Source organism: Osmia bicornis, chromosome 1 (genome assembly GCF_907164935.1).
Source record: "Osmia bicornis bicornis chromosome 1, iOsmBic2.1, whole genome shotgun sequence".
In the NCBI taxonomy this organism is placed as follows: domain Eukaryota; kingdom Metazoa; phylum Arthropoda; class Insecta; order Hymenoptera; family Megachilidae; genus Osmia; species Osmia bicornis.
The window spans coordinates 2,804,729-2,828,887 of record NC_060216.1 but is presented as its reverse complement, the minus strand read 5'-3'; the positions used below and the strand labels follow the sequence as shown (position 1 = coordinate 2,828,887).

Here is a 24,159-nt window from a genome sequence, read left to right as displayed (position 1 = left end):
TACATTTCTTAATTCTTTTCTTTAATTATTACCCCTCCTTGAAACTATCGTCGTGCTCAACTGCGTAGTAACAGATTTCGAACTAGACAAAAACTCGGGTTCGACCGAGGAGAGGTATCATAAACAGCGTTCGCTGCGCAGTTAGCCAGTGCTTCGTATTATAGGGGTCTCCTCAGGTTAACTGCGCAAAAGCGTAAAGATTAATTTAACTCTCGATTTTCAACTTATACTCTTCTCTTTTGCATGCGTGGGCGCCAGTCGGTCCTTAATCCGGTCGTATGCGTGAAATGAGTGCTGGAATGGAAACGCGGAATGATCTATCTATTTGAATATTTGGTTGAAAGAATAAATGAGGAATGAGAACCCTCGCAAGCAAGCGTTAGCAAGCGTTCGAAGACTGTTTAGGGGCGAAGGGTCGAACGGGGCAATAAAAGTCTTTGTATCGAATTCCGAGAATTTGCCTGAAACCAAGACCCAACGGTAATTTTCAAAAGTAGTAAGAACGTTCTCGAACTAACTATGCTGCTAATGTAATAGCGAATATTCGACTTAATAATCAAAGATGATGAATATATTGAATAATTGAAAATTTCATACGAACACCGAATGCTTTACAACGTGCGTACCAGCGAAATTCGCGTTGCGACCTACGAACAAATAATTTCGAATTACGTCAATTAATTACGCCAATTGCTAATTAAAGAATCTCATGATCACCGATCAATTAATTATATACATAGTAAAACGACGTATATAATCCATGTTCATAAGTATTTGCATTTTTATTGTTAGCAATTCTGATTTAAACATTAGTTCCGATTTAAATATTTGCTGATATTCGTTTATATCTGATATTAAAACTGTAAGCGAGAATGGAATATTCCAGAAAAAACGGCGTAGAAACACCGAAAAGCTGTAAGACAGAGACGGAACACCAAGAAAGAGAAAGAACATAGTCTAGAGGAATTTAGCTAGCACGCGTCTTCAACCAATAGCGACTATGTATGATTTGTTGGAATGTCCCCACGCAGGACATCGTCCTCGCGACGGGCCCTTCCGGCCAGGATCGCGATCGATTCTGATCACTCTTCGTCAAACAATCGTGTAAGTACGTGACGGGACCCCGTGCGTCTAGAGATAGAGTTGTCGAAGTACTTTGTGTAAATTAGCTGCGCGGCAAGTCCTACCCGTTAGGCAGAGTGTCGTGAGGGTGAATTTCGCGAATACGCGGCAAAGACTCAGTGACGCGCACGTAAAGCCTTTTCATACTATTAAACCTCTATCTTTTCTCTTTCTTTTAATCCGTTTGATCGCGTATTTTTCCGTATTAAATTCATTCGCGTTTAATTATTCTATTTTTCCGAAACCTCGTAATCGTTTTGTCTCTCGTCTCGTGTAATCTCTTATTCGCAATAAAGGGCAATCGGGTGCGCGACAAGTGCGTGTGTTTCAACAATTCCATCTTCTCTCTTGGTGTTCTAGATCTTCAGACAGCGATTTTTCAACGAATAAACAGCGATTTCACAACGATTTTATCGTATATCTTATACTACATTTTCACGGTAAGCCTGTTTATTACTAATTTGTCAAGCACGGCATTATAATCGATATTTCAAGAAGGCAAAACGGGCGATCTAACCTTCGGGTTATAAGAGTCCCTTCATTTTAGATCGCCTTGTTTTTACATACTCAGGTACCGATTAATCAAATATGTATATTTTCCGTATTTTTCAAAATCGCGATTTTTCTGAAACGATTGTCTCGACTACGATATAATCGAGGGTCGACTTGCAAAGCCTTCGGGTTATAAGAGTCTCTTCATTCAAGTCGTACCCTCGCGGATTGAATCCGCTATTTTTCCAATTTCTGATTGTCGAGATAGTCGTTTGGTAATAAAATATACTTGCGCTTATAAATTATATTAATAGATCTCAATTCGAATCAAAGGCTATTTATATATATTTTACACGATTTTCAGTCAAACTATAGTCATTATTATACAATAGGTTAAGCATCTTTACTCTTGTAAATTATAACTGTGTAGCCATTGTTAATTGAAATACAAGGAAATCTGTTGAAAGACAGGATTTATTCGGATTAGGTGAGGTTACAAGGTGTAGGATACATTTTCTTTATTTATTTATTTGTACAAAAAACATTCAGACGTGTTTATACTCTTCCCGTTCGATAGGCGTCCAGGTATTATCGCCGAACTCTCCATATCGAACGGGCGTTTTAGGAAAACTAATTCTACTAGGGCGTCCAGGAGGTGCTCTGTACTCTCTCGACCGACAGGCGTCCGGGTATTATCGCCGTACTCTCCGTGTCGGTCGAGCGTCCAGGAACAGGTCTCCCGTACTCTCCCTTCTTCCGGTAGGCGTCCAGGTATTGTCGCCGAACTCTCCTACCGGGATCTTTCTCTCTTTCTCTCTTCTCCGGCAGGCGTCCAGGTATTGTCGCCGTACTCTCCTGCCGGAGTCCCTAACCTGCTGACCAAGAGCGGCCGATGGTCTTCCCTCGTCCTTTCTCTCTGTTAACAGCAGGCGAAATAGACGGAGGCAGTCGCGAGCCCTTAATTTATATCCGCTCGTTGCTATCCGCGGTCGCCGAAATCAACGATCTCGTCGTCAGGAATGAATTTGGCGTTTTCCGCGCTCGCGTTCCGCGTCTCCGCTCGCGCCTCGCGGCTTTGCTCACGCCTCGCGTCCCTGCCTCCCGCGATGCTCTATCATCGACTTTCCGAAATTGTCTGGACGTTTCCAGACTGCGTCGCTTTCGCGAAGCTTCTTTTTTTACTGGTGTTACAACTGTTTATATTCAAATTCAGCTATTTACCAAATCATATTTATCAGTATTATTTCAGTAATCAGTTTCTTTGTTAGCTGCAATAGTTTGTTTGAATTACATCTCATTTTGCACACTAACCAGTCTATTTTATTTCTTTGAATTATAATACCTTTTCTTACATCTAATCCACGTACACCAACACAACGTTTCAAGGAGGGACCCGTACGGGACCTAGAACACTGACGAACCCAACGGGAATAAATACCTAAATTTCCGTCTTTTAAAATTGTTCTGATCGTAGAGGACGTTAACGCGTCATACGCAGTCAGGGCTGGTGGCAGCGAGACCTTTCTCATCGCACTAATCAATCAATTCAGAAAAATTAACAACTGATCTCCTTCTTTATTTTTTTTTTTCATTATTTTTTACGTTGCGCGCTCGCCTCGCGCCGCGCAACGTAACATAGCATTTTCATTTAACAGAATTTATAGTTTTTTCAATATATTTCAAATCAATATTAACAATATTATCATATATATATATTATACAGGGTGTCCCAGAACTGGGGTAGGAACGGAAGAGGGATGATTGGTGAGGTCATTCTAAACAACTTTTTCCTTTGCCAAAATGTTGGTGAAGGCTTCGTTTTCGAGTTATTAACGAAAAACACTGGCCAATCAGAGCGCGCCGTTAGCGCGGGCCGAACCACGAGAGTGTTGAGTGATTCGTTGAGTAGAAGTTGCATCGGATAATAAATAAAAAAAGAAAAGAATAATTGTATCGAATTATTGATTACTCACGAACAACGAATAAAGTGATGAATTGTTGTTCATGTAGAATGAATAAATCGAATTGATTCAACACGTTTATTAGTGTACGATAGGAATTAAAAAAAAAAAAAATACTTTGTAATCATTTTTGAAAAAATATGGAAATACAAATATACGATTTGGAAATAAAAAAAGTTTCCACATAATAAAAAAAGGATTGAAATAGAATAACTAATAAACGTGTTAAATTGGAAAACATTCAAAATTAATGTAAATAAAACTTACCCATTCGTCCGTAAATGACCCAGTTGCAATGAAAACGGTTTGTTATCACTGGGTCATTGTGCCGACCCTAACCACTCCAGGAGAGAACACGTTACGGCGAACAGCTGATCTCCAGGCGGGTTCACTGAACTCACTCAACTGCACGATCACTATCACTGTTTAGACAATTTCTTTTTTCACTTTTAAATATTCTCATTCAATTGATACCGACGTTAGTGGTACTTCCCCCTACGATCAAATAATTTTTGGCCCCGAAAGGGGCCGATTTGTCACAGGTGAGTTATATCAAATATGGCTCCAAGTGCCCCCCTTCCGCTGCAATACACTGTTCGGGTGGCCCCTGTCACGTTATTTAACATTTAATATTTAATATTCCGCACTACTTCATAACGTTTTGACGACGTTAATGGTGTTCCTTGCCAACTTCAAATGGGACTGTTACTGTTTGCTGGAGCGACTGCAAGGTCTTTTTCGCTCTTTGTCCTTTTCTATATTTGCCAATATTGGGACGCACGTGGCCATAAACCGGTTTCGATAACTGAGAGTAATCGAGAACCTAGATAAAGACAAAGAGCGAAAAAAGGGAGGTCCGAGAATTAAAGTGATTGAAAAAAATCATATCGATGAGACAATATTAACTTTTTTGTTTTTTATTTCTTCTAAATGAAACTTTTTCCCATGTAATTGTGAAGTTCTTCTGATTAAAATAAGACCAAACACGATATAATTTGCATGATATTTACTCATTTACTTAAGATATCATGCAAATAAATAAATAAGTAGTTATAATTCAAATTATGTTGTGTTTGGTCTTTTTTTAATCAGGAGAACCTTACAAGTACAGTAGTAAAAGTTTCATTTTGTTTTGAAGCTCCGAATTTTCCGTCGAAACGGTCGAGGAATTGAGACGAGCTTCCGAAAAATGCTGCTCGTTGGAGCGTGAAAAAAACTTCGACGCGATCGCGGATCGGTATTTAATCCGTTTTTCGGGGAATCCCTTTAAACGATGCACAGAAGGATCGTAGACGGTTTTAATCCACAACGGAATTCGGTGAAGAAGCGTTTCGTAATAAGCCCGTGTTTACTTTTGTCACAATGCCGACTAAGAGAGAGAGAGAGAGCGAGGATTCTCGGAATCGATATATTTATATCTTTCGCCGTCTCGCCTCGCCCCCCTACAGGTGCCGAGCTACTCGATCCACCCGGGGGAACCTGTGAGGGGAAGGACGAGTGGCGGGGAACCGCGAACCTCGCTCGCCCGTCGGATATGATTTATTTTATAAACGATTAATAATAGATACAAACAAATATGTACAGTTAATAGAATAAAATAATTAGTTTTAGTATAATGTAAATTTAAACAACAATAATGTAGAAGAAAATATAATTAATAAACGAGCAAATCTCAAACATGCCGCCCGCCTCGTTGTCGGAACGGCAACGACGTGACCGTTTCCAAGAATCGGCGGTTGCTACTGCGTCACTGCTCGGCTGCCGGTAGAGTGCCGCCGCCCGCCGTGACAGACGTATCATGAGACGTCTTCTTAGCCATAGCGTTGTCCGTATCGTTCGGCGACACGAGTGGAATCAACCGTGTGATTGCACGTGTGGTCAGTCTGGTAGCAGTCTGGACGGTCGCCACACGTGTTAGGCCATCTTGTCCCTCGTGGACCTTCACGACGCGCGCCATCGGCCATTTAGTTGGTGGTGTCGAGTCCTCCTTTAGCAAGACGAGGGTTCCGAGTTGGAGGTTAGGAAGCGCCTTCCGCCACTTCGGAAGGTGTTGCAGTTGGCCCAGATATTCTTTACTCCACCTACGCCAAAAATGTTCAATTAATTTTTGTACGAGGGCCCACCTTTTGTGTCCTCCGTCGAAATTTAAATCTTCCGGTGATTCCGGAATCGCCGACAGTGAGTGACCCGTAATGAGGTGGTTCGGTGTTAGTGCGGAGAAGTCTTTGGGGTCGTCCGTGAGTGGTGATAACGGTCGTGAATTTAGACACGCCTCCACCTGGCACAATAATGTTGTCAGTTCTTCGAAGGTCAGCCTGTGGCCCTCTACTGACCGAAGAAGATGCCCCTTCGCGGATTTCACCGCCGCCTCCCACAGGCCGCCAAAGTGAGGTGAGTAGGGTGGAATGAATTCCCAATTCGTTCCTTCGTTGGCGATTAGCTCAGCAACCTCCCTGTAAAATTCAGAAGCTCGTTTGAACATAGATTTCAACTGCGCATCTGCACCCCGAAAATTCGTCGCGTTGTCGCTTAAGAGGTGAGCACAGCGTCCTCGCCTCGCGACGAACCGTCGGAAGGCCGCGATAAACGCGGACGCAGACAGGTCGGACACTGGCTCCAGGTGGACAGCTTTGGTGCAGAGGCAGACGAACACGGTGATGTAGCCCTTGACCGTCTTCTGGCCGCGACCCTTTGACATGCAGAGGGTGATTGGGCCAGCATAGTCGACCCCACTGCGAAGGAAGGCCCTGGCAGGCTGGACTCGTGAAGCAGGTAAGGAGCCCATTTGCTGCGTACCCGTGTTACCTTGGAATCTTACACAGCGTAACGCAATTTCTTAGGATGCGTTTGAGGAGAGTGCGGTCCTGCGGAATCCAGTACGTTTGACGGACGAAGCTTTGTGTCGACGTGAGGCCACCATGAAGAGTCTGAGCGTGTGCTGCCCGAACAATTAGCTCAGCCAAATTAGACCGACGGTGAACGAGGATTGGATGCCGTTGATCGTAGGTGAGCGATGCATGATCCAATCTTCCACCCACACGAATGATCCCGCAGTCATCTAAAACAGGCCGTAAGGCTAATACATTGGATTTACTTTTAATCGGTTTACCTGTTTTTAGATTGTGTAATTCTTCGGAAAAATATTCCGATTGGCTCAGTCGGAGAATACATTTTCGAGCCTCATCGAGTTCCGTGGAAGTCAGGAAACCCGTTCGCCTGCTGTCGTTGCCCCGAGTGTTCCACACGAAGCGTCTCAGGTAAGCTGTAATGCGTACTAGCTTTGTCAACGACGAAAATCGGCATAGTAAGTCGTTTTCAGATTCTAAATGTTCGGCTGCGATGGTGTGGACGGTAGATCTTTGCTCTTAGAGTGAATCATCCTGAGAACGAATGGAGGACGGCCAATCACTGGAGGGCGACTGAAGCCACGAAGGGCCATGCCACCAGCGCTCATCTTCCTTCAGAGCCTGTACGGTAACTCCCCTGGTTGCTAAATCCGCCGGATTATCGCCGCTGCGAAGATGACGCCAATCCACGGCTGGGAGTAACGTTTGAATTTCCGCCACGCGGTGTGCGACGAAGGGCTTCCACCTGGAAGCGTGCGATTGGACCCAGGATAGTACCACCGATGTATCCGTCCACGCATATAAGGTGGCTCGTAGAGGAAGTATGCCGTCCCGAACCGCCACCATGAGTCGAGCCAGTAGCAGAGCTCCGCATAATTCCAAACGCGGAATACTGCAGAGCTTGATTGGAGCAAGCTTCGTTTTTGCGATGAGGAGATGCACGTTCGCCATGGTGGAGGTACTTGGTAAGCGTACATAGACTGCAGCGGCGTATGCTCGTTCGGAGGCGTCGCAAAAGCCATGCAGCTCGATGTGATCGTGCATCGCATCCCTGTAACTAACCCAACGTGGTAATGAGATAGTCTTTACCTCTTCCAGATCTTGACGAAACTGAAGCCACGGCTCCTCCAGGCGGACTGAAAGCGGTTCGTCCCAATCTGCTCCTGACAACCAAAGATCTGGCAGTAGTGTTTTGGCGCGTATGAGTACTGGTGAGGCCCATCCAAGCGGATCGAAGAGTCGAGCAGTGTAAGAAAGGACGAGTCGTTTCGTCCAAGTTCGGATGGTTGACGGTTGGTCCGATTTGGCCGAGGTAACAGTAAGCGTGTCTGCCACCGCATTCCAAGTCAGTCCTAGCGTCTCCGCGTCGTTGCTCGCCTGCAGGAATTTGTGATCTCTTTCACTAGGTTCCCCTTGGGACGTGTAGTTCAGCGTCCACTTATCAAGAGGGAACCCGCCCGCCATGAGGATGCCGATTAGCTGCTGTCGAGACTCCTCAGCCTTGGCAGGATCGTCGGCTCCAGCCAACAGGTCGTCCACGTAGGAATTTCGACGTAAGATGGCTGCGCCCAAAGGAAATCGTTGTTCCTCATCGTCTGCCAGCTGTTGTAGAACTCGTAGAGCAAGGTAAGGGGCTGAAGTTGTCCCGTAGGTGACCGTGGTTAAACGAAAGTCGCGGACTTCGTTTCCAGCTTCGTCTCTCCACAGTATGCGCTGCCAATCTCGATCGTCAGGATGGACGGCTATCTGACGGAACATCTTTACTATGTCCGTAGAAAATTCGCATCTCGGGAACCTCCACCGAGTGAGCACCAGCCAAAGGTCGGACTGCAGACGTGGTCCTGACGCAAGAGCCTGGTTCAGCGAAGGTCTGTTGCCTGAAACATAAGATCCGTCAAAGACAACTCGAATCCTTTTATTTCCTGACCCGGTGGTTTTCCAGACTGCATGGTGAGGCAGGTAATTGGCGTTAGCGACATCATACTTGGAGGCTGGTTCCATGTGGCCCAGTCTCAGATACTCCTCCATGAAGCCCGCATAAGATGTTTGCAAAAAGGAGTCCTTCTCCCATCTTCGTTCGGCAGCCAGAAACCGTTGAAGAGCGGCACGTCGCGGCACTCCGATGTTTTCGGGTGTAGCCTTCAGAAATGGAAGCCGCACCACGTAACGTCCTAGTTCATCACGTGAGTGCGTTTCCTTGAAATACTCCTCACAAGCTGTGTCTTGAGGGCTCCACGGAGACTTCGAAGGGACCTCCTCAAGCTCCCAAAATCTTTGCAGGTCGTTTCGGAGATCATCCAGGCCTCGGATGAGTTGCACCCGAGCCACCCCTGAAGCTGGATCGTCGGAGGTCGAAACCGGCCCCAAAGGGGACCATCCAAACGGCGTGCGGACTAGCGACGGAGTTCCAGGAGGGCCTACCTTATTTTCCAAGAAAAGGTACCCACAAACGTCGGCTCCAAGAAGTACGTCGACTCTACGTGCTAATCTAAACTCCGGATCGGCCAGCGGCAATTCCCGCGTGTGAATCCATGGATGGTCCTCCACTGGATGAGACGGAGTTGGAGAGGTGACTTTCCTTGTCACCAACGCGTTAAGAGTGATGCGGAAGTCGCTGTCTGCGCAGGACGTAAGCTCGACGGAGACTTCGTGTTTGGCCATCCCGACGCTCTTCTCCTGATAACCGGTGAGTAACACCCTCACACTTTTCCGCTGTAGCTGGAGCGATTGCGCGACCTTCTCGCTAACAAATGACGACTCAGAGCCTGGATCTAAAAGAGCCCTGACGTCTAAAGTGCGACCCTCAGTCGACTCCAAGCGGACCCGCGCGGTTGCCAATAAAATCACCCGTTGAGATCGGACCGTATAAGCAGCACTCGTGCTTGGTGTAATTATATTTGCCTTGGATGACGATGGTTGATCTTCCCGATAGGTATCGTGTAACGATGTGTGGTGATTGGCCTCGCAAACCAGGCAGCGAAAGTTTGACTTGCAGGCTGCAACTTCATGACCTGAATTTAGACATGCTGTACACACGCCTACCTTTTTTACCAGCGACAAACGGTCTTGCGGATTCATTTTCTTCAACCTAGTGCAGTGGCCAAGAGTGTGTGAGCCAGCACACGACGGGCACGTTTTTGCTGTCTTAGGCTTGGCTGTTTCCTTGGCGTTCGTGGTCAATGTTACCCTTGGTCGAGCATTTGCAACGAGTGTCCGCTTGGAGCCTTCCTTGGACTGGAGGGGGGCGTCGCCGCATTCGTACCTTGAGCAGAAATAATAGCGTGAGCACGATTTTCCAGAAAATCCACTAACGCCTCAAACGGGGGAAGCGTAGTGGGATCAACCAAGGAAGTTTCCCAAGCGAGTCTCGTGGTTTGATCCAGCTTTTCGGTGAGGAGGAACGAAAACCATTCGTCCCACGACTCCACCGGTCGCTCCAAAGAGGCGAGTGCATTCCTTGACTGGCGGAATTCGTCGAGGATCCTTTTAATTTCCTGAGAGGACGCCTTTACTATGGGAGCACAGGTGAGGATGCGACGCATGTGTGAGGCCGCTAAGATCCTTTTATTACCGTAGCGACGCTCCAGGGACGCCCACGATGCCTCGTAATTACCGTCCGTCATCGGAGTGCAGGTAAGCATTTTTGCTGCGTCACCTGTAAGACTAGATTTGAGATAATGTAATTTTTGCACCTTACTTAACTTTTTCGAGCCGTGAATTAGAGCTCTGAATTGATCCCGATAACTTTCCCACTGTAGGAGATCCCCAGAAAACGTGGGCAGCGAGATCGTGGGTAAAGTCGGTTCGCCTGACGACGCTTTGCCGGAAGAATTCTCGTCCCCTGGCTTATTCCGGTCTGGGGCGAGTAGGGCAATCCTCTCCTCCAAGTCCACGACGTGCGAAAGGTAAGTACCTTCAATAGTGCTGAAAACGTCTTCCTTCAAGTAAGGCACTGATTTATCAGCTGCGCAAATAATAGATTTGTGAGTTGACGAAAAATCACGCCAATAAGTATCTAACAGCTGCCTCCGTTGCTGCAGCATAATTAGAGTAAGTTTTTCTTGCCCGATCTTCAGTGTATTCCTCATGAAACGCTCTATACGTCCGGCCAGGTCTTCTTGAGAGCGCAGTAGGTTTTCGAGTGACGTCGACATGATGAGTCACCCCGCAAAAACTGTTCTCTAACGACACGTAAGGACGTACACAGCACGCGCGTGCAAGGTCACAACTCGCGACCGTTGGCGGTTTGAAATTCGGACCGTTTAACGGCGTGTACGTGATAAAGAATACGATTATTCTGATTAGACGCAAGAAAATAAAGTCAGCGTAACTCACAAGAAACTGTAGTCTTTAACCCTTTTTCCAGCAGTTCGGGAAGTCCAGCGGGCGATCGGCCACCGTTGGATCGTACTTCGATGCACTGAGGACGCAGTTCGCCAAGAGATCACTGCACTCACGGCCGGAAGACAACGTACCGATTCGCGATGGTGAAAATCGAGGTGCCGGACAAAGATCCGGCTCGAAGGACCAATGTTTTGAAGCTCCGAATTTTCCGTCGAAACGGTCGAGGAATTGAGACGAGCTTCCGAAAAACGCTGCTCGTTGGAGCGTGAAAAAAACTTCGACGCGATCGCGGATCGGTATTTAATCCGTTTTTCGGGGAATCCCTTTAAACGATGCACAGAAGGATCGTAGACGGTTTTAATCCACAACGGAATTCGGTGAAGAAGCGTTTCGTAATAAGCCCGTGTTTACTTTTGTCACAATGCCGACTAAGAGAGAGAGAGAGAGAGCGAGGATTCTCGGAATCGATATATTTATATCTTTCGCCGTCTCGCCTCGCCCCCCTACAGGTGCCGAGCTACTCGATCCACCCGGGGGAACCTGTGAGGGGAAGGACGAGTGGCGGGGAACCGCGAACCTCGCTCGCCCGTCGGATATGATTTATTTTATAAACGATTAATAATAGATACAAACAAATATGTACAGTTAATAGAATAAAATAATTAGTTTTAGTATAATGTAAATTTAAACAACAATAATGTAGAAGAAAATATAATTAATAAACGAGCAAATCTCAAACACATTTAAAAAAAAATGAAAAATTTTCATTTTTGGAGTACTATTGTCTCACCGATATTGAAGCTCATATCATGTTACGCACTCGTTCGTTGGCTTTGCAAGTATTTGGAATCAGAGTGATTGAAAAAAGGTATCGTTTTACAGCACATCGCGTACGTAAGAATGCTAGCTTCTTTTTCCAAATATTCTAAATTTGTTAAATTCTAGGAATATCCCTTCCCGCGTTAAAACTGTTTCCACCTCGAAAATGCTAAAGCTCTCAGTCCCATTCCAAGTTAGACAGTTGAAGTGATAAGTAAAATGGCAAGATCTAGTGCAGAGTACTACAACATGTTTGTTGTATTTGCAAAAGCTGATTGCAACGTGGAGGCTGCAGCAAGAATTTATCGGGAACGTTATGGCGGGGAAAACCCCCCCAGTGCCAAAAGCTTCCGAATGCTGGCGAATCGTGCATATTCCACCGGCTCATTAATGCCGCAGCGGCATGATGTGGGTCGTACCACGGAACGCGCCGTTAATGAGACCGATGCAATATTGCACGAGTTCGAAAATGACCGCACTACCAGCATCAAAGATGTCAGCCAGCGCTTGAGGTAAGCTTCAATATGAAAGAAATCATAATTATAAAATGAAAGTATAACAATTTCTTTTATGAAAACATAATTTTTCTTTTAATTATGTAATTTCTATGATTTATTTTAGTGTCAGCCGGAGCACGGTACACAGGACACTCAGGGAGCACGCGTTACACCCGTATAAGTATGTGCGGGTGCAACATTTGAATCCCCAGGATTACAACCAGCGGGTTCAATATTCCCGGTGGTTGTTGGGGGAAATCGCGCGGAACCCATCGTTCTGCAAGCGCGTGTTGTGGACTGATGAAGCCCTCTTCACCAGAGAGGGGTGCTTCAATGCCCACAATTCGCACGTATGGGACGATGAGAATCCGTTTGCGATTAGAACACGAGCAGGACAAGTGCGCTGGTCAATTAACATATGGGCCGGAATTTGCGGTGATGTTATCGTTGGGCCGTACATTTTACCTGATAGATTGGACGGCTCATCGTACAAAGTGTTTTTAGAAGATGTCCTTCCGACTCTCTTGGAGGAAATTCCTTCAGATATTCGGCCGGGCATCTTCTATCAACATGATGGTGCACCTGCACACTTCGCCGCAAATGTTCGCGCTCATTTGTGTCAAGCCTTCCAGGACAGGTGGATTGGCCGCGGAGGTCCTGTTGCGCGGCCCCCAAGATCACCGGATCTGAATCCGCTGGATTTTTTTCTGGGGATACTTAAAGGTACGTATGCTGTTACAGCTTTTAATTTACTTTAAAAATATTTTTTGATACGTATGTACACGTATTCACCATTTCGTATTTTTATTTACTATTTCAGAACCACGTGTACAGAGAGACCATCTCCTCCCCCGAGGAAGTAGTGGCGCGCATACACGCCGCTACTGTCTGTATAACCCCAGCGATGCTGCAACGAGTGCAGCGAAACATAAAAAAAAGGGCAGAAGCCTGTGTTGCAGCGGAAGGGGGGCACGTGGAGCCATATGTTTAATACATAGAAGCTCAACTGTGACAAATCGGCCCCTTTCGGGGCCACCAAAAAATTGGGAAACGTAGAAACAACTACCGCAAATGTCGGTAATATTTATTTATTTGACACAATCGGCCCCTTTCGGGGCCAAAAATTATTTGATCGTAGGGGGAAGTACCACTAACGTCGGTATCAATTGAATGAGAATATTTAAAAGTGAAAAAAGAAATTGTCTAAACAGTGATAGTGATCGTGCAGTTGAGTGAGTTCAGTGAACCCGCCTGGAGATCAGCTGTTCGCCGTAACGTGTTCTCTCCTGGAGTGGTTAGGATCGGCACAATGACCCAGTAAACCGTTTTCATTGCAACTGGGTCATTTACGGACGAATGGGTAAGTTTTATTTACATTAATTTTGAATGTTTTCCAATTTAACACGTTTATTAGTTATTCTATTTCAATCCTTTTTTTATTATGTGGAAACTTTTTTTATTTCCAAATCGTATATTTGTATTTCCATATTTTTTCAAAAATGATTACAAAGTATTTTTTTTTTTTTTTAATTCCTATCGTACACTAATAAACGTGTTGAATCAATTCGATTTATTCATTCTACATGACCAACAATTCATCACTTTATTCGTTGTTCGTGAGTAATCAATAATTCGATACAATTATTCTTTTCTTTTTTTTATTCATTATCCGATGCAACTTCTACTCAACGAATCCCACCATACCGACGCGACGTAGTGCCGAGGCACTTGATCACGACCGCGCGGAACATACCCAACACTCTTGTGGTTCGGCCCGCGCTAACGGCGCGCTCTGATTGGCCAGTGTTTTCCGTTAATAACTCGAAAACGAAGCCTTAACCAACATTTTGGCAAAGGAAAAAGTTGTTTAGAATGACCTCACCAATCATCCCTCTTCCGTTCCTACCCCAGTTCTGGGACACCCTGTATATATAAATTTTTATAATTACAACGTCATATTTATTATATATAAAGTTTTTTACAAATTTCATATTAAATTTATTAATTAATAATGCCACGGCGTTGCTGTGTTCCTAATTGTAAGGGAAATTATGACAGCACTTTAAAAGATAACAATTATACTTCAATATTTTTGCTACCTAAAGATGAGGAATTACGGAAAAAATGGATAGCTGCTATTCCTCGTAAAAATTAGACACCAACAACATATTCTGCAGTTGCATTTTGCAGAAACTGATATTGAAAGGTATCAGAGTATTTTATCTCCTACTGGTGTACTGGAAAATGTTTTGTTGAGATGTCAAAGGCTTATTACGGATGCAGTGCCTTCTATTTTTCCTAATTCACCTTCATATCTAACAAAACATGTGCTACCACAGAGGAAAGATCCTGCACAGCGTCAGGAAAGAATTATTAACAATAACGACAATTTAGTTAAACAATTTATTAAATTTGATTTAATTAATAACTTTACAGAATTAGTGAATACTTATAAAGTAAAGCTTATAATTGCTAATTGTTGGAACATTAAAGTAACCACTTCAAAAATTTATTTTTATATGCTTGTAAATAATGATTCTGATTTTTTGACAGTGTCAACACAGATCGTGATTGCTGATGACATGACGCTAGAAATTTGTGAAGAAGGTAATAAATTATCATTTACTGATCTAAAGTGGGTACTGCCCATAGATAAGAAATTGTCTAGGTGGTCCCAACTTCAGAATATATTAACTAGATATAAAGTTAAGGTAACACATACTACACATTCTAGTACTGATGTATGTCTTATTGAAAAGCATCTAGAGAAGTCTCTAGAAGAACTTAATAAAGCATATATCATTGCTGAAACAACTGAATTTGCTTACACTAAAAATCTAGAAATAGTAATAGATCAAATTAGACAAATAAAAGCTAAAAAAAATAGATACAGTTCATGCACCATTATTATGGCCTTCTCATTATATAGCCAATCGTCGGCTGCGTATAATTTATTAAGAAGTTTTTTTATTTTACCTCACAAACGCTATTTACAATATTTATCATCTAATATAACTGTTTCACCCGACAATGATATAAAAAACGAGCATTATCTTTTTAATACATCAGCAAATTTAACAACTAGAGAAAAAGTAGTAATTTTATTAATTGATGAAATTTATATTAGTTCAAAATTACAGTATAAATCAAATAAACTCGCAGGCTGCGCTACAAATACGACCGAGTTAGCAAAAACAATTTTAGCGTTCATGATAACTTCAGCTTTTGGAAATTTTTCTGAAATCGTTAAATTATTATCAGTATTTAATATTACCGGAAATGAAATGATACCAATTGTTTACAAAATCATAGAATCGGTTCAAAAATGTGGTTTTGAAGTCATTTGCATTGTGACAGATAACCACAGAATTAATAGAACTTGGTTTTCTAAATTATCTGATAATGGTATAAGTTTTCCAAATCCTTCACAACCCAATAAAACAATTTTTCTTTCTTTTGATTTCGTTCACATACTCAAAAATATAAGAAATAATTGGTTAAATTTAAAAAATATTGATCAAACTTTTCATTTTCCTAACTTTTTTACAAACGAATTACAATTAGCTAATTTTAACGATTTACGTACGGTTTACAATCTGGAGAAACATTTGGTTATTAAGAAAGCTTATAAATTAAATTTCAAATCATTATATCCTAGTAATTTTGATCGCCAAAAGATTTCCCTCGTCGATAATATTTTCGATCATTCTACAATAGCAGGTTTGAAAGCTTTTAATTATATTAATAGGGCACATTTTTTGGAAATATTTCGCAACTGGTGGGACATTGTAAATAATACTAGTAGTATAAAAGGGAACAAAAAAAGAAATGAATTTAGTAAACCAATTTTGAATATTAATGATTGTAGATGTCAATTTTTGAAAAAATTTGTAACCTGGTTAAACTGTTGGCGAACTGTAGAAACGAACGGGCATTTGTAACGACCCAGAGTGAGTACGTCACTGCACCGACTTGTAGGGAGAGCGGTTCTCTTAGAAGGCGACTCGTAATCAATGTGTTAGGGATTATAGGTTCGTGTGGCGTCCGGTTAAGGAGTGAAATCCAAACACTAATGTGCTAGAACTAATGGAAGTTGTTTATTCAAGAATATGAGGTATATAAGGTAAGTGAATATTAATTGAAATATAATATAAAACAAAATCGCTAGTATTACAATAAGTACGGCCAGAAATAGGAATCCAATAAGAAATTATAATTTGTTCGCCTTAGATTGGGAATACAATAAGAAATATGTAATTAGTAATAGAAACTAGTAATTAATAATAAATGATAATTGATAATAATTGATAGCGCTAACGCAAACGTGGCTTAGTCTTCTATTACAGTCAATACTCTGTTTAATTTCATCAATGACTTTGGAAACTAAATTCCAGAGGTTTGTGCAAAACTATTGGATTCAAGTTAACCTTTCCTATAGGTCGCAATCGGTTTCTGATAATACCAAAGCTGTGTTAGACGCAGGCCGTCTCAAGGAACTCGGCTCCTCGCTAGCTCTTTACACTTGAGTATTGACTTAGCGTAACACCTGTGTAACACGTTGCGTACCGTGGATAGGAGGTCCACTGATCCGCAGTACTGCACGCCGCCAGTGGAAAAAAAGGAATAAGCTATTACTCGCGCTCTATTGCTGTTCAAACAGCTCAGCGCAAGCTTTCTTCTACTGTTCAGAGTATTGTCTGTTCCTGACCGTGGTCAGAGAAGATCTGAGCTGAAACCGTGTGGAACGCCTCTATTTATACTCAGATTTTGCTGAGTCGGCACTTTTTTTCCACATAGAGTTTCTTGGGGTAGCTGGGTTTTCCCCATCACGTGACGGTCCAGCATCCCCACTCTAGAATTTCACCCCACCGTGTGTTCATCGGGGTTGCGCTGGCGCATGCGCGGTCAGACGTCGAAAATTTATCGATAAACTGTTTTACCGTCTGACTTATCGATGAATTTAACAAACTCAGTTATCGACAAAAAATGAAAACTATATATTACAAAAATTATTATACACATTAAGGGGGTAGACACGGGTAATGCAGCGAGGTGACATTACCGGCAAAAATGGGGCTAAAAAGGGGTTTACGGGAATACACTTTTCGTCCTTATATGAGAAGATTTGGGGCTGGGTGAGGGCTCATTCGAAAGAGGAAGGTTCAATGCAGGGCGGTCTGGTCATGGTTCAACGAGATTGTGTCGATATTTAATAATATGAGTGTCCAAAGTAGAGGAAGAATCGACAAAATACATCTGCAGATTTCAAGTATTTTTTAGGTCACTAAAACAGTTCTGTGACTCAAACGGTGACCAGACCGCCCTGCATTGAACCTTCCTCTTTCGAATGAACCCTTATTTAGATCAAAATCTTCTCATATAAGGACGAAAAGTGTATTCCCGTAAAAGCATTCCCAAATACGAGTTCCGCCATTATCTGGATACTACAGAGCAAGTTACGTGACAAATTTAGTTCAGCTAGTAGTTATAAGGTGGCGTCTAAGTAGAAAGGCTGTGGCGACCTCTGCTGATGGTCGACCGTCTCGCCGAAGCGTACACTTCCAATAAATATACCGCGACATCTACTTCCGGGAAAAGCGTCGTTTTCCCGTTCCGGATGGAAGTTTTTCATTCTCGTGGGGACGTTTGAAGCGGTAGCTTTGTGTTTTGAGAAACTTTGTATTCCGTTCGTGGGTGTTCGCATCAAAGAATTTATAGGCGTTGTTGAGCGTTCTAAGCTGTGTTAAGTGCATTAGGACCAGTTAAATGTACAGCGTAGTTACAAATTTATAATAATTAACAATTAATAAAACTCTATATGAAAAGCGGTAGTGAGCTTGTTTTCCATCAATTGATAAAGTAGGAATACTAACTCCTAAGGAATCACTTATTCCTACAAGGCTGCCGATCTGGAATCGTAGCCAGAATCAAGCGTCAGCTTGATTACGTCACTGAGTGAGACGCACTACAGTCATGCTGTCCTTCCTAGATCGTGTTGCACGCACGCTAGCTGAGAATTAAACCTTTCAAGTTCGTAACAAAACACGCAAGTGGCTCCACCAGGCCCAACGAAAAAACTACTGTAATACCGACGTCCCGAATCGGTGACGTCACGTACTGTGTCTACCCCCTTAACAATAAAAATTAAATAAAATACTTTGTATGAAATATAAAAATTAATTATAATAAAGAAAATGAAATGAAAAAGGTATTGTGCTTCTTATCGGGTCGTTACACATTTGACAACTGATACTTTTACAGCGCTACATCAAAGTACAACAGTTCTTTTATTACTTATAGAATACTGCTTTCATAATTTTGATATATCATATCTTTTACCAGGAAAATTTACTATAGAAAAATTAGAAAAACGATTTGGAAATTACCGACTTCTATCCGGTTGTAATTATCATATTTCATATAATGAAGCACTTCATGCAGAGAAAAAAATTAGATTAAAACATATATTTACAAATTCGGCAGCTTCGTTTTCTTTCACTGACATTAAAGATAAATTTCAAATTTGTGATGTTGTTACGTCGCGAGCGAGATGATGTCGATACGGCGCGCGACGTACAAAATATAAAAAGAAAAAGAAAGAAGAAAGGTTAAATTAGTTAGATTATATTACTATCTCTTTTCCTTTGGATGATTAATACGCGGTTGAGAACGGTATTTTCGCTGCCACCAGTCCCGATCGCGCTCGACGATGTTAGGTCGTTAACGATCGGAACAATTAAAAAGAATCGTTTAATTTTTATAATAGGATTCTGAAGTTGTTATATTGAGTTCGTCAATGCTCTAGTCCCATACGGGCCCCTCGTGCGAATTTGTGCGAAGAATGGTTAGCGTGAATGTTAGGAAGAAAATGTGTTATTAAAAATGAATCGGAAACTAGTTATGTGTAACAAAAAGAAAATATAATTTCAAAAGTAAGATAGACAGTAAATGAAATGGTTTACAAAATTTGAGCTGTTGAAAATATAAGAAAAATCCAATTTAAATATATGTTTGACAAGATCGGCAAGAATAGGTTATTTTGAAAATTATTAAATCGTAAAACGGAAGTTGAAAGATGATTCGAGCGCCGATTTCGATGAACAAATTAAATAACGCTGAGAGGAAACGGTCCCAAGGGGAAAATTTCCAGAACCAACGATATCATGGGCCGCCTCTCGTTATAACCAACGGAATTATTGTTAAAATTTGCGAAATGTTCTTCGATACCTTAATCGATGTCGAACAGAACGATCTTGGGGGAAAAACTTCCAGGTCACGCGGTTTCAAGATCGCCCGTTTTGCCTCACTATATCCAGATTCGTCGTATTGGACAAAATGAAATAGATAAACTTACCAAGCTCGATGTAATTTAATGCACGATAATATAGATTTATAAATTCGCTCAGTGGTCGCTAGATGCTTGGTTGTCTGGAAATCTGGAAGGCGAAGAAAAGATGAGAACTTGTCACACGCACTACGCGTTCGCGATCGGCCTTTCGACGGTGTTACGGTTACGGAAACGATAATCAATTTCGAAAACGACGCGACGCGGAAAAGGACAAAATATTAAATAACGGACGATTTAAAAACGAAAGAGAAAAGATAGATAATTGAAAAGTGTGAAGTTTTACGTATTCGTAAGAGTCTTTTACGCGGAAAACGAGAACCGCAATCTCCCAGCACTCTGCCTTTTGTAAGGACTTTACCGGTCAGCTAATTACAACGATTTTCACGCGTAAACTATTGCTCGACGCGAACACGGGCTCCCCGTCACGTATCTCACGATTTTTCGACGAAGAGTGTTTTGCCTCAGTCAAGCGATCGTATCTCAGGGTTCGACCCGCGATCATGGGCCCAAAGTGGGGTCATCATTTGGCAAATCAGGGTACGTGTCGAAGGGGAAGGCCCGCGCGTATTGGTTTTGTATAAGCGCGTTTCCCGAGTTCTCATCCCTTCTTGACCTTTCTTCCGACTCTGTCTTTCTGTTGGATCGAAATGGATCCAAGGTATTTTTTGAATATTGCGCGGTCAGTTCAGCCGTCGGCCAGCACCCTTCAGACGAATGCGCGTCAAGGGAAAAATTAACTTCGTTATGCGTCGCCGACGTGGTGTGAGTAGGGGTAGGAGGCCCAGCAAAATCAAGTGAGACGCTGGCGGGCCTCGTTCAGTTCTTTGGAAACCAGTATCGAGCAAACAGTGCATTTTTTTCGGCCATTTTGTATTGATTTTAAAGATTATCGCAAAAACACGCAGGCTACTCCACACACCAAGGTACGTGATCAAAAACACACCATTCCAATTTAAACATTCAACAATAAAAGCTGCCGTTTATCGGTTTAGCCCATGACGATTCCATATCGTCATCAATAATAAAAAGCTGCCGTCTATCGGTCCAGCCCATGACGATTACATATCGTCATCAATAATAATTAGCTGCCGCACGTCGGTCCAGCCTATGGAGACTCCGCGTCTCCATACAATTTAATAAGCGATCATGTATGATCCGGACTGATTACGTTAAGAATAATCAGCAAAAACACACACATACATGCATCATACACACCACACATCTATATACATTTGTATTGAAAAATAAACAGTTTATCGAGGTTTTTTTGGCCGCAAGGTCTTTTTTACCTCGGGGTCCAACCCTAAATATTGTGTTGTTTTTTTGTGTTAATTCATCTACTATAATTCCTTATTTTATTTTCATGAATCACGAAACTCAGGCAAACGGTTTGAGTTTCGACGCTACACTTTCCGTCGGCTATCTCTTTCCTTCTACCCCTCTAACGCTTAGTGAATTTGATGCGTCGCAGTTTCTATACTTCTGGAATATTCTATTACGACCTTTGTCTGAATTTACTATCAAAGAAGCTTTTATAAATGATATTTGCAAATAGTATTTCGGTAACGAAGAGCATCTAGCCCCTTTTTAATAGATGTTTAACTTACTATTGAATGGCTAATGATAAATAATGTGAAATTATTCCGATCTTATTTGTATTTCGGTGGTTTACGGAAAAGGCAATCGATATTTATAATTATTATCAAATCGCGGATATATGCAAATACGTTACTGCATTTAATCGTTATTAGTTCCGCGTGCATTGATTTTTAATGGTTTCGAATTTTCTAAACGCTCTACGTTTAACGTTTAGTTCATTGTCGATGTTTATTGCCTTAGTCGACCTTCGCTTGGAACGTTCTTGAACGTTGGTCGACAATTTCAAACCTCAGTGGTTGTCACGCAAACCCTCACATTCCATAGTCATACAATAGTTTCATTCCGTTTCATTCTAATTGCTTTCGATTTCAATTGCATTCATCCCGCGTGGAAGAGTTGGCTGACGCATGCTTCGCAGGTAGGAGAGGTATCTCGCTCGCGAGGTAAAACAAAATCGTATTTCCCTTGTTCTGCGCGGTTAAGCGGGGAAACTTCCAAATGCGTCGCACTGCTTAACCGCACGGCGAAAGATGTTGATAATATTTCTCCTTAACCTTAGCGGGTTCGAATTTCTATATGTTTATTGCTACGCGGTTTCGACGAGGCAATCGTCCTAAGGAAGGTTGACTTCTTATTATTTGATTCGAACTAATTATAGCCTCGTTTGTGTGCCTCGCCTGGGATTATTTCCAAGTGCTACGCACTGACGAGGTACACAAATTCGGTATGTTAACGGTCAAACTATTCAAAACTATCAGAAAGGAAATGGAAATAGCTCTTAGCTACGGTCGAATTATTTAAAATAATTCGGACGTAACAATATAAGTGGTGATGATCTTCATGATCTTTCCATTGATGTAACTTCTTTTCGGGAAATATTTGATACTGATTACTTGTCCAATTGTGTTATAGATGATTCGGTCGTACTATATATAGCTGGCTGTGGGTCCCATGCAGTTGCTAAAAAAGTAAATTGTAACATCTGCCAGTTATTAGTTGTGAAGGATAAAGGTACAACTTTAAATAATACATATTTTGATCACTTACAAAGAGGAGGCCTTTCTGTTCCAACTGAAGAAGTGGTAGCCTCATTTACACATATATATGCAATAATGGAAGCCATAATAAATGATGCCAATTTAGAGTCTCAATTTTTGCATTCTGAAAACCATAGACATATTTTACTTAAATTAACACATATTAGTATTCAATCAGATATTCACTATTTATCATTTTCAGATACATGTATTTGTGGTAAAAATTACCACAGTATCTTGTTTAAATTATTATCAATTTTCTCAAATATTTTATTAAATGATTATGTAAAAACTGTAAATAATAGTCAATTAGAAATACATACAAACACCATTTCTAAAAATCGCAAATTAAAAACTTTTAACAGAAATTAGATTTTCAATGACCTTTGTTTTTAAATTTTGTTAAATTTTCATGTATTTATATTTCTTATATTTTTGTTATTAAAAGCTATTTCACACAAGGGCTGAACTTCGTCTTGGGGGACCAAAAATTTTTGGTTAAAAATGATCAAATCTTGTAGTTTTTGATCTGAAAAGTCCGAAAATGCAAGTTAGAAGTCCAGGAAACCAATAGTTTAAAAAATACAAGTGTATAAAAATTTACGTATTTAGTGACGTTTGACAGGTCAGTACGACGCCATATTGTCCAATGAGTGGAGTCGCCGTCGGTAAAACAGAATTATATAAGTGGTGGCCTAAACCCGGTATACCTAAGGTTAAATTTTTTTTTTATCAATAATATCCCCTCGGATTTGATAGGAACTGATGAAACTCACACCCAACAAATAGAGTCCAAACAAAGGATTGGATGCGAGGAAGAGTCAATATCGCATCGTACTGATCTGTCAAAGTACGCCAAGTACACGCATGTTCATACACTTGTATTTCTTAAACTATTGGTTTCCTGGACTTCTAACTTGCATTTTCGGAGTTTTCAGGTCAAAAACTACAAGAACACATATTTTGGATCCGTTAATTTTTGGTCCCCTAAGACGAAGTTTAACCCTGTTGCCTATTATAAAATTTAAGATTTCCTTTTCTTATTTGAAAGTTTATTTATTTTCTTTTCATTAAAGTGATATGTACAATTTTCTTTTACGGAGAATCGAAAGTTATGTTTTATTTTGAAAGATTAATTTTATTTTATAAAATGGGATGATATGGCTATTGGCGAACCACCCATTATAATAAAAAAGGGTAACGCGCCGAAGTAATACCCCTAGGGTGTCCTCTGTCCTCTAAAACGGTTTTGTAATTAACTACGCAACTCTTCCCTTCAATAGCTAACTATACTAACCTCTTTTCCACATGTTCACATAACCTCTTTGGCTTCGTTCCGATAATTTCCCTTGTTTCAAGTTTTTATTAACTCATAAACACATTTATCAATTCTTAAATGTTTCAATTGGATTCAAAGATGATTTCATTTTGCTTCATACCTCCATTTTCTTGAAACCGCTGTAAATATTGCAAATATTATGTATCACAATACCAAACTTCTTCGAGAGTACACAAAACGGTAATTATTGAGATTAGGTTACACCTCACCGATTTTGATGAAATTTAAATATGTTGTAAAATGAGACATTTTGAACAATTTTTTCCTATACATATAACCACCGCTCGGCCTTCGTTTTCGAGATATTGTCGAAAAACTGTTAAAACTAACACATTGAATTCTGGCCATCCGTGTGTGTCCGTGACCACGTACGCATTAGTATGGGATCGCCGCTTTTCTACTGTTTCTGCAGGCAACAGCACGGCGATCAATGACCAATATATACCTTGTGTACTTCTGCATTCATGATTTCAATGTATCGTAGCTATGATGGCACCTGGGAATTTAATATAGCCAAACCTAACCCAATCTACTCTACCTAATCAGTGAATTAAGTTAGGTTAGGGTAAAGTGATATTCTGGTCGCCTAACGGCGACCAGACACACATGCTGAGATTCAAAATCATGAAAATTAGTTAAATTTAATTTTTAAGCTCACCCGTAATATATGTATATATATATTGATGTCGGTCGCCGTGCTGTTGCCTGCAGAAACAGTAGAAAAGCGGCGATCCCATACTAATGCGTACGTTGTC

General features: G+C 41.6%; 3 protein-coding genes and 1 long non-coding RNA gene across 4 annotated transcripts; 1 reads left to right on the top strand and 3 right to left on the bottom strand.

Annotated features, from left to right (window-relative positions):
- Positions 1–5,322: 5,322 nt before the first annotated feature.
- LOC123987886 lies at positions 5,323–6,360 on the bottom strand. Its single transcript, XM_046286204.1, has one exon. It carries the CDS (start codon positions 6,358–6,360, stop codon positions 5,323–5,325), a length of 1,038 nt encoding a protein of 345 aa, XP_046142160.1.
- Positions 6,361–6,940: 580 nt separating this feature from the next.
- LOC123987879 lies at positions 6,941–9,499 on the bottom strand. Its single transcript, XM_046286172.1, has one exon. It carries the CDS (start codon positions 9,497–9,499, stop codon positions 6,941–6,943), a length of 2,559 nt encoding a protein of 852 aa, XP_046142128.1.
- A 4,593-nt stretch (positions 9,500–14,092) lies between these two features.
- On the top strand, positions 14,093–15,270 carry LOC114882279. Its single transcript, XM_046286142.1, is given in 3 exon segments — positions 14,093–14,259; positions 14,261–14,927; positions 15,244–15,270. Coding segments are annotated over 3 exon segments (861 nt in total).
- A 6,659-nt stretch (positions 15,271–21,929) lies between these two features.
- On the bottom strand, positions 21,930–23,459 carry LOC114881627. Its single transcript, XR_003790308.2, has 3 exons — positions 23,363–23,459; positions 22,076–22,189; positions 21,930–21,988 (listed from the first exon to the last, which is right to left on the bottom strand). It is a non-coding gene; the product is annotated as an uncharacterized LOC114881627 (long non-coding RNA).
- Positions 23,460–24,159: the final 700 nt, after the last annotated feature.

Excerpts from the sequence above, each read along its gene's own strand:
- LOC123987886 (XM_046286204.1), bottom strand. The coding sequence starts at position 6,360 with ATGGGCTCCTTACCTGCTTCACGAGTCCAGCCTGCCAGGGCCTTCCTT.
- LOC123987879 (XM_046286172.1), bottom strand. The coding sequence starts at position 9,499 with ATGAATCCGCAAGACCGTTTGTCGCTGGTAAAAAAGGTAGGCGTGTGT.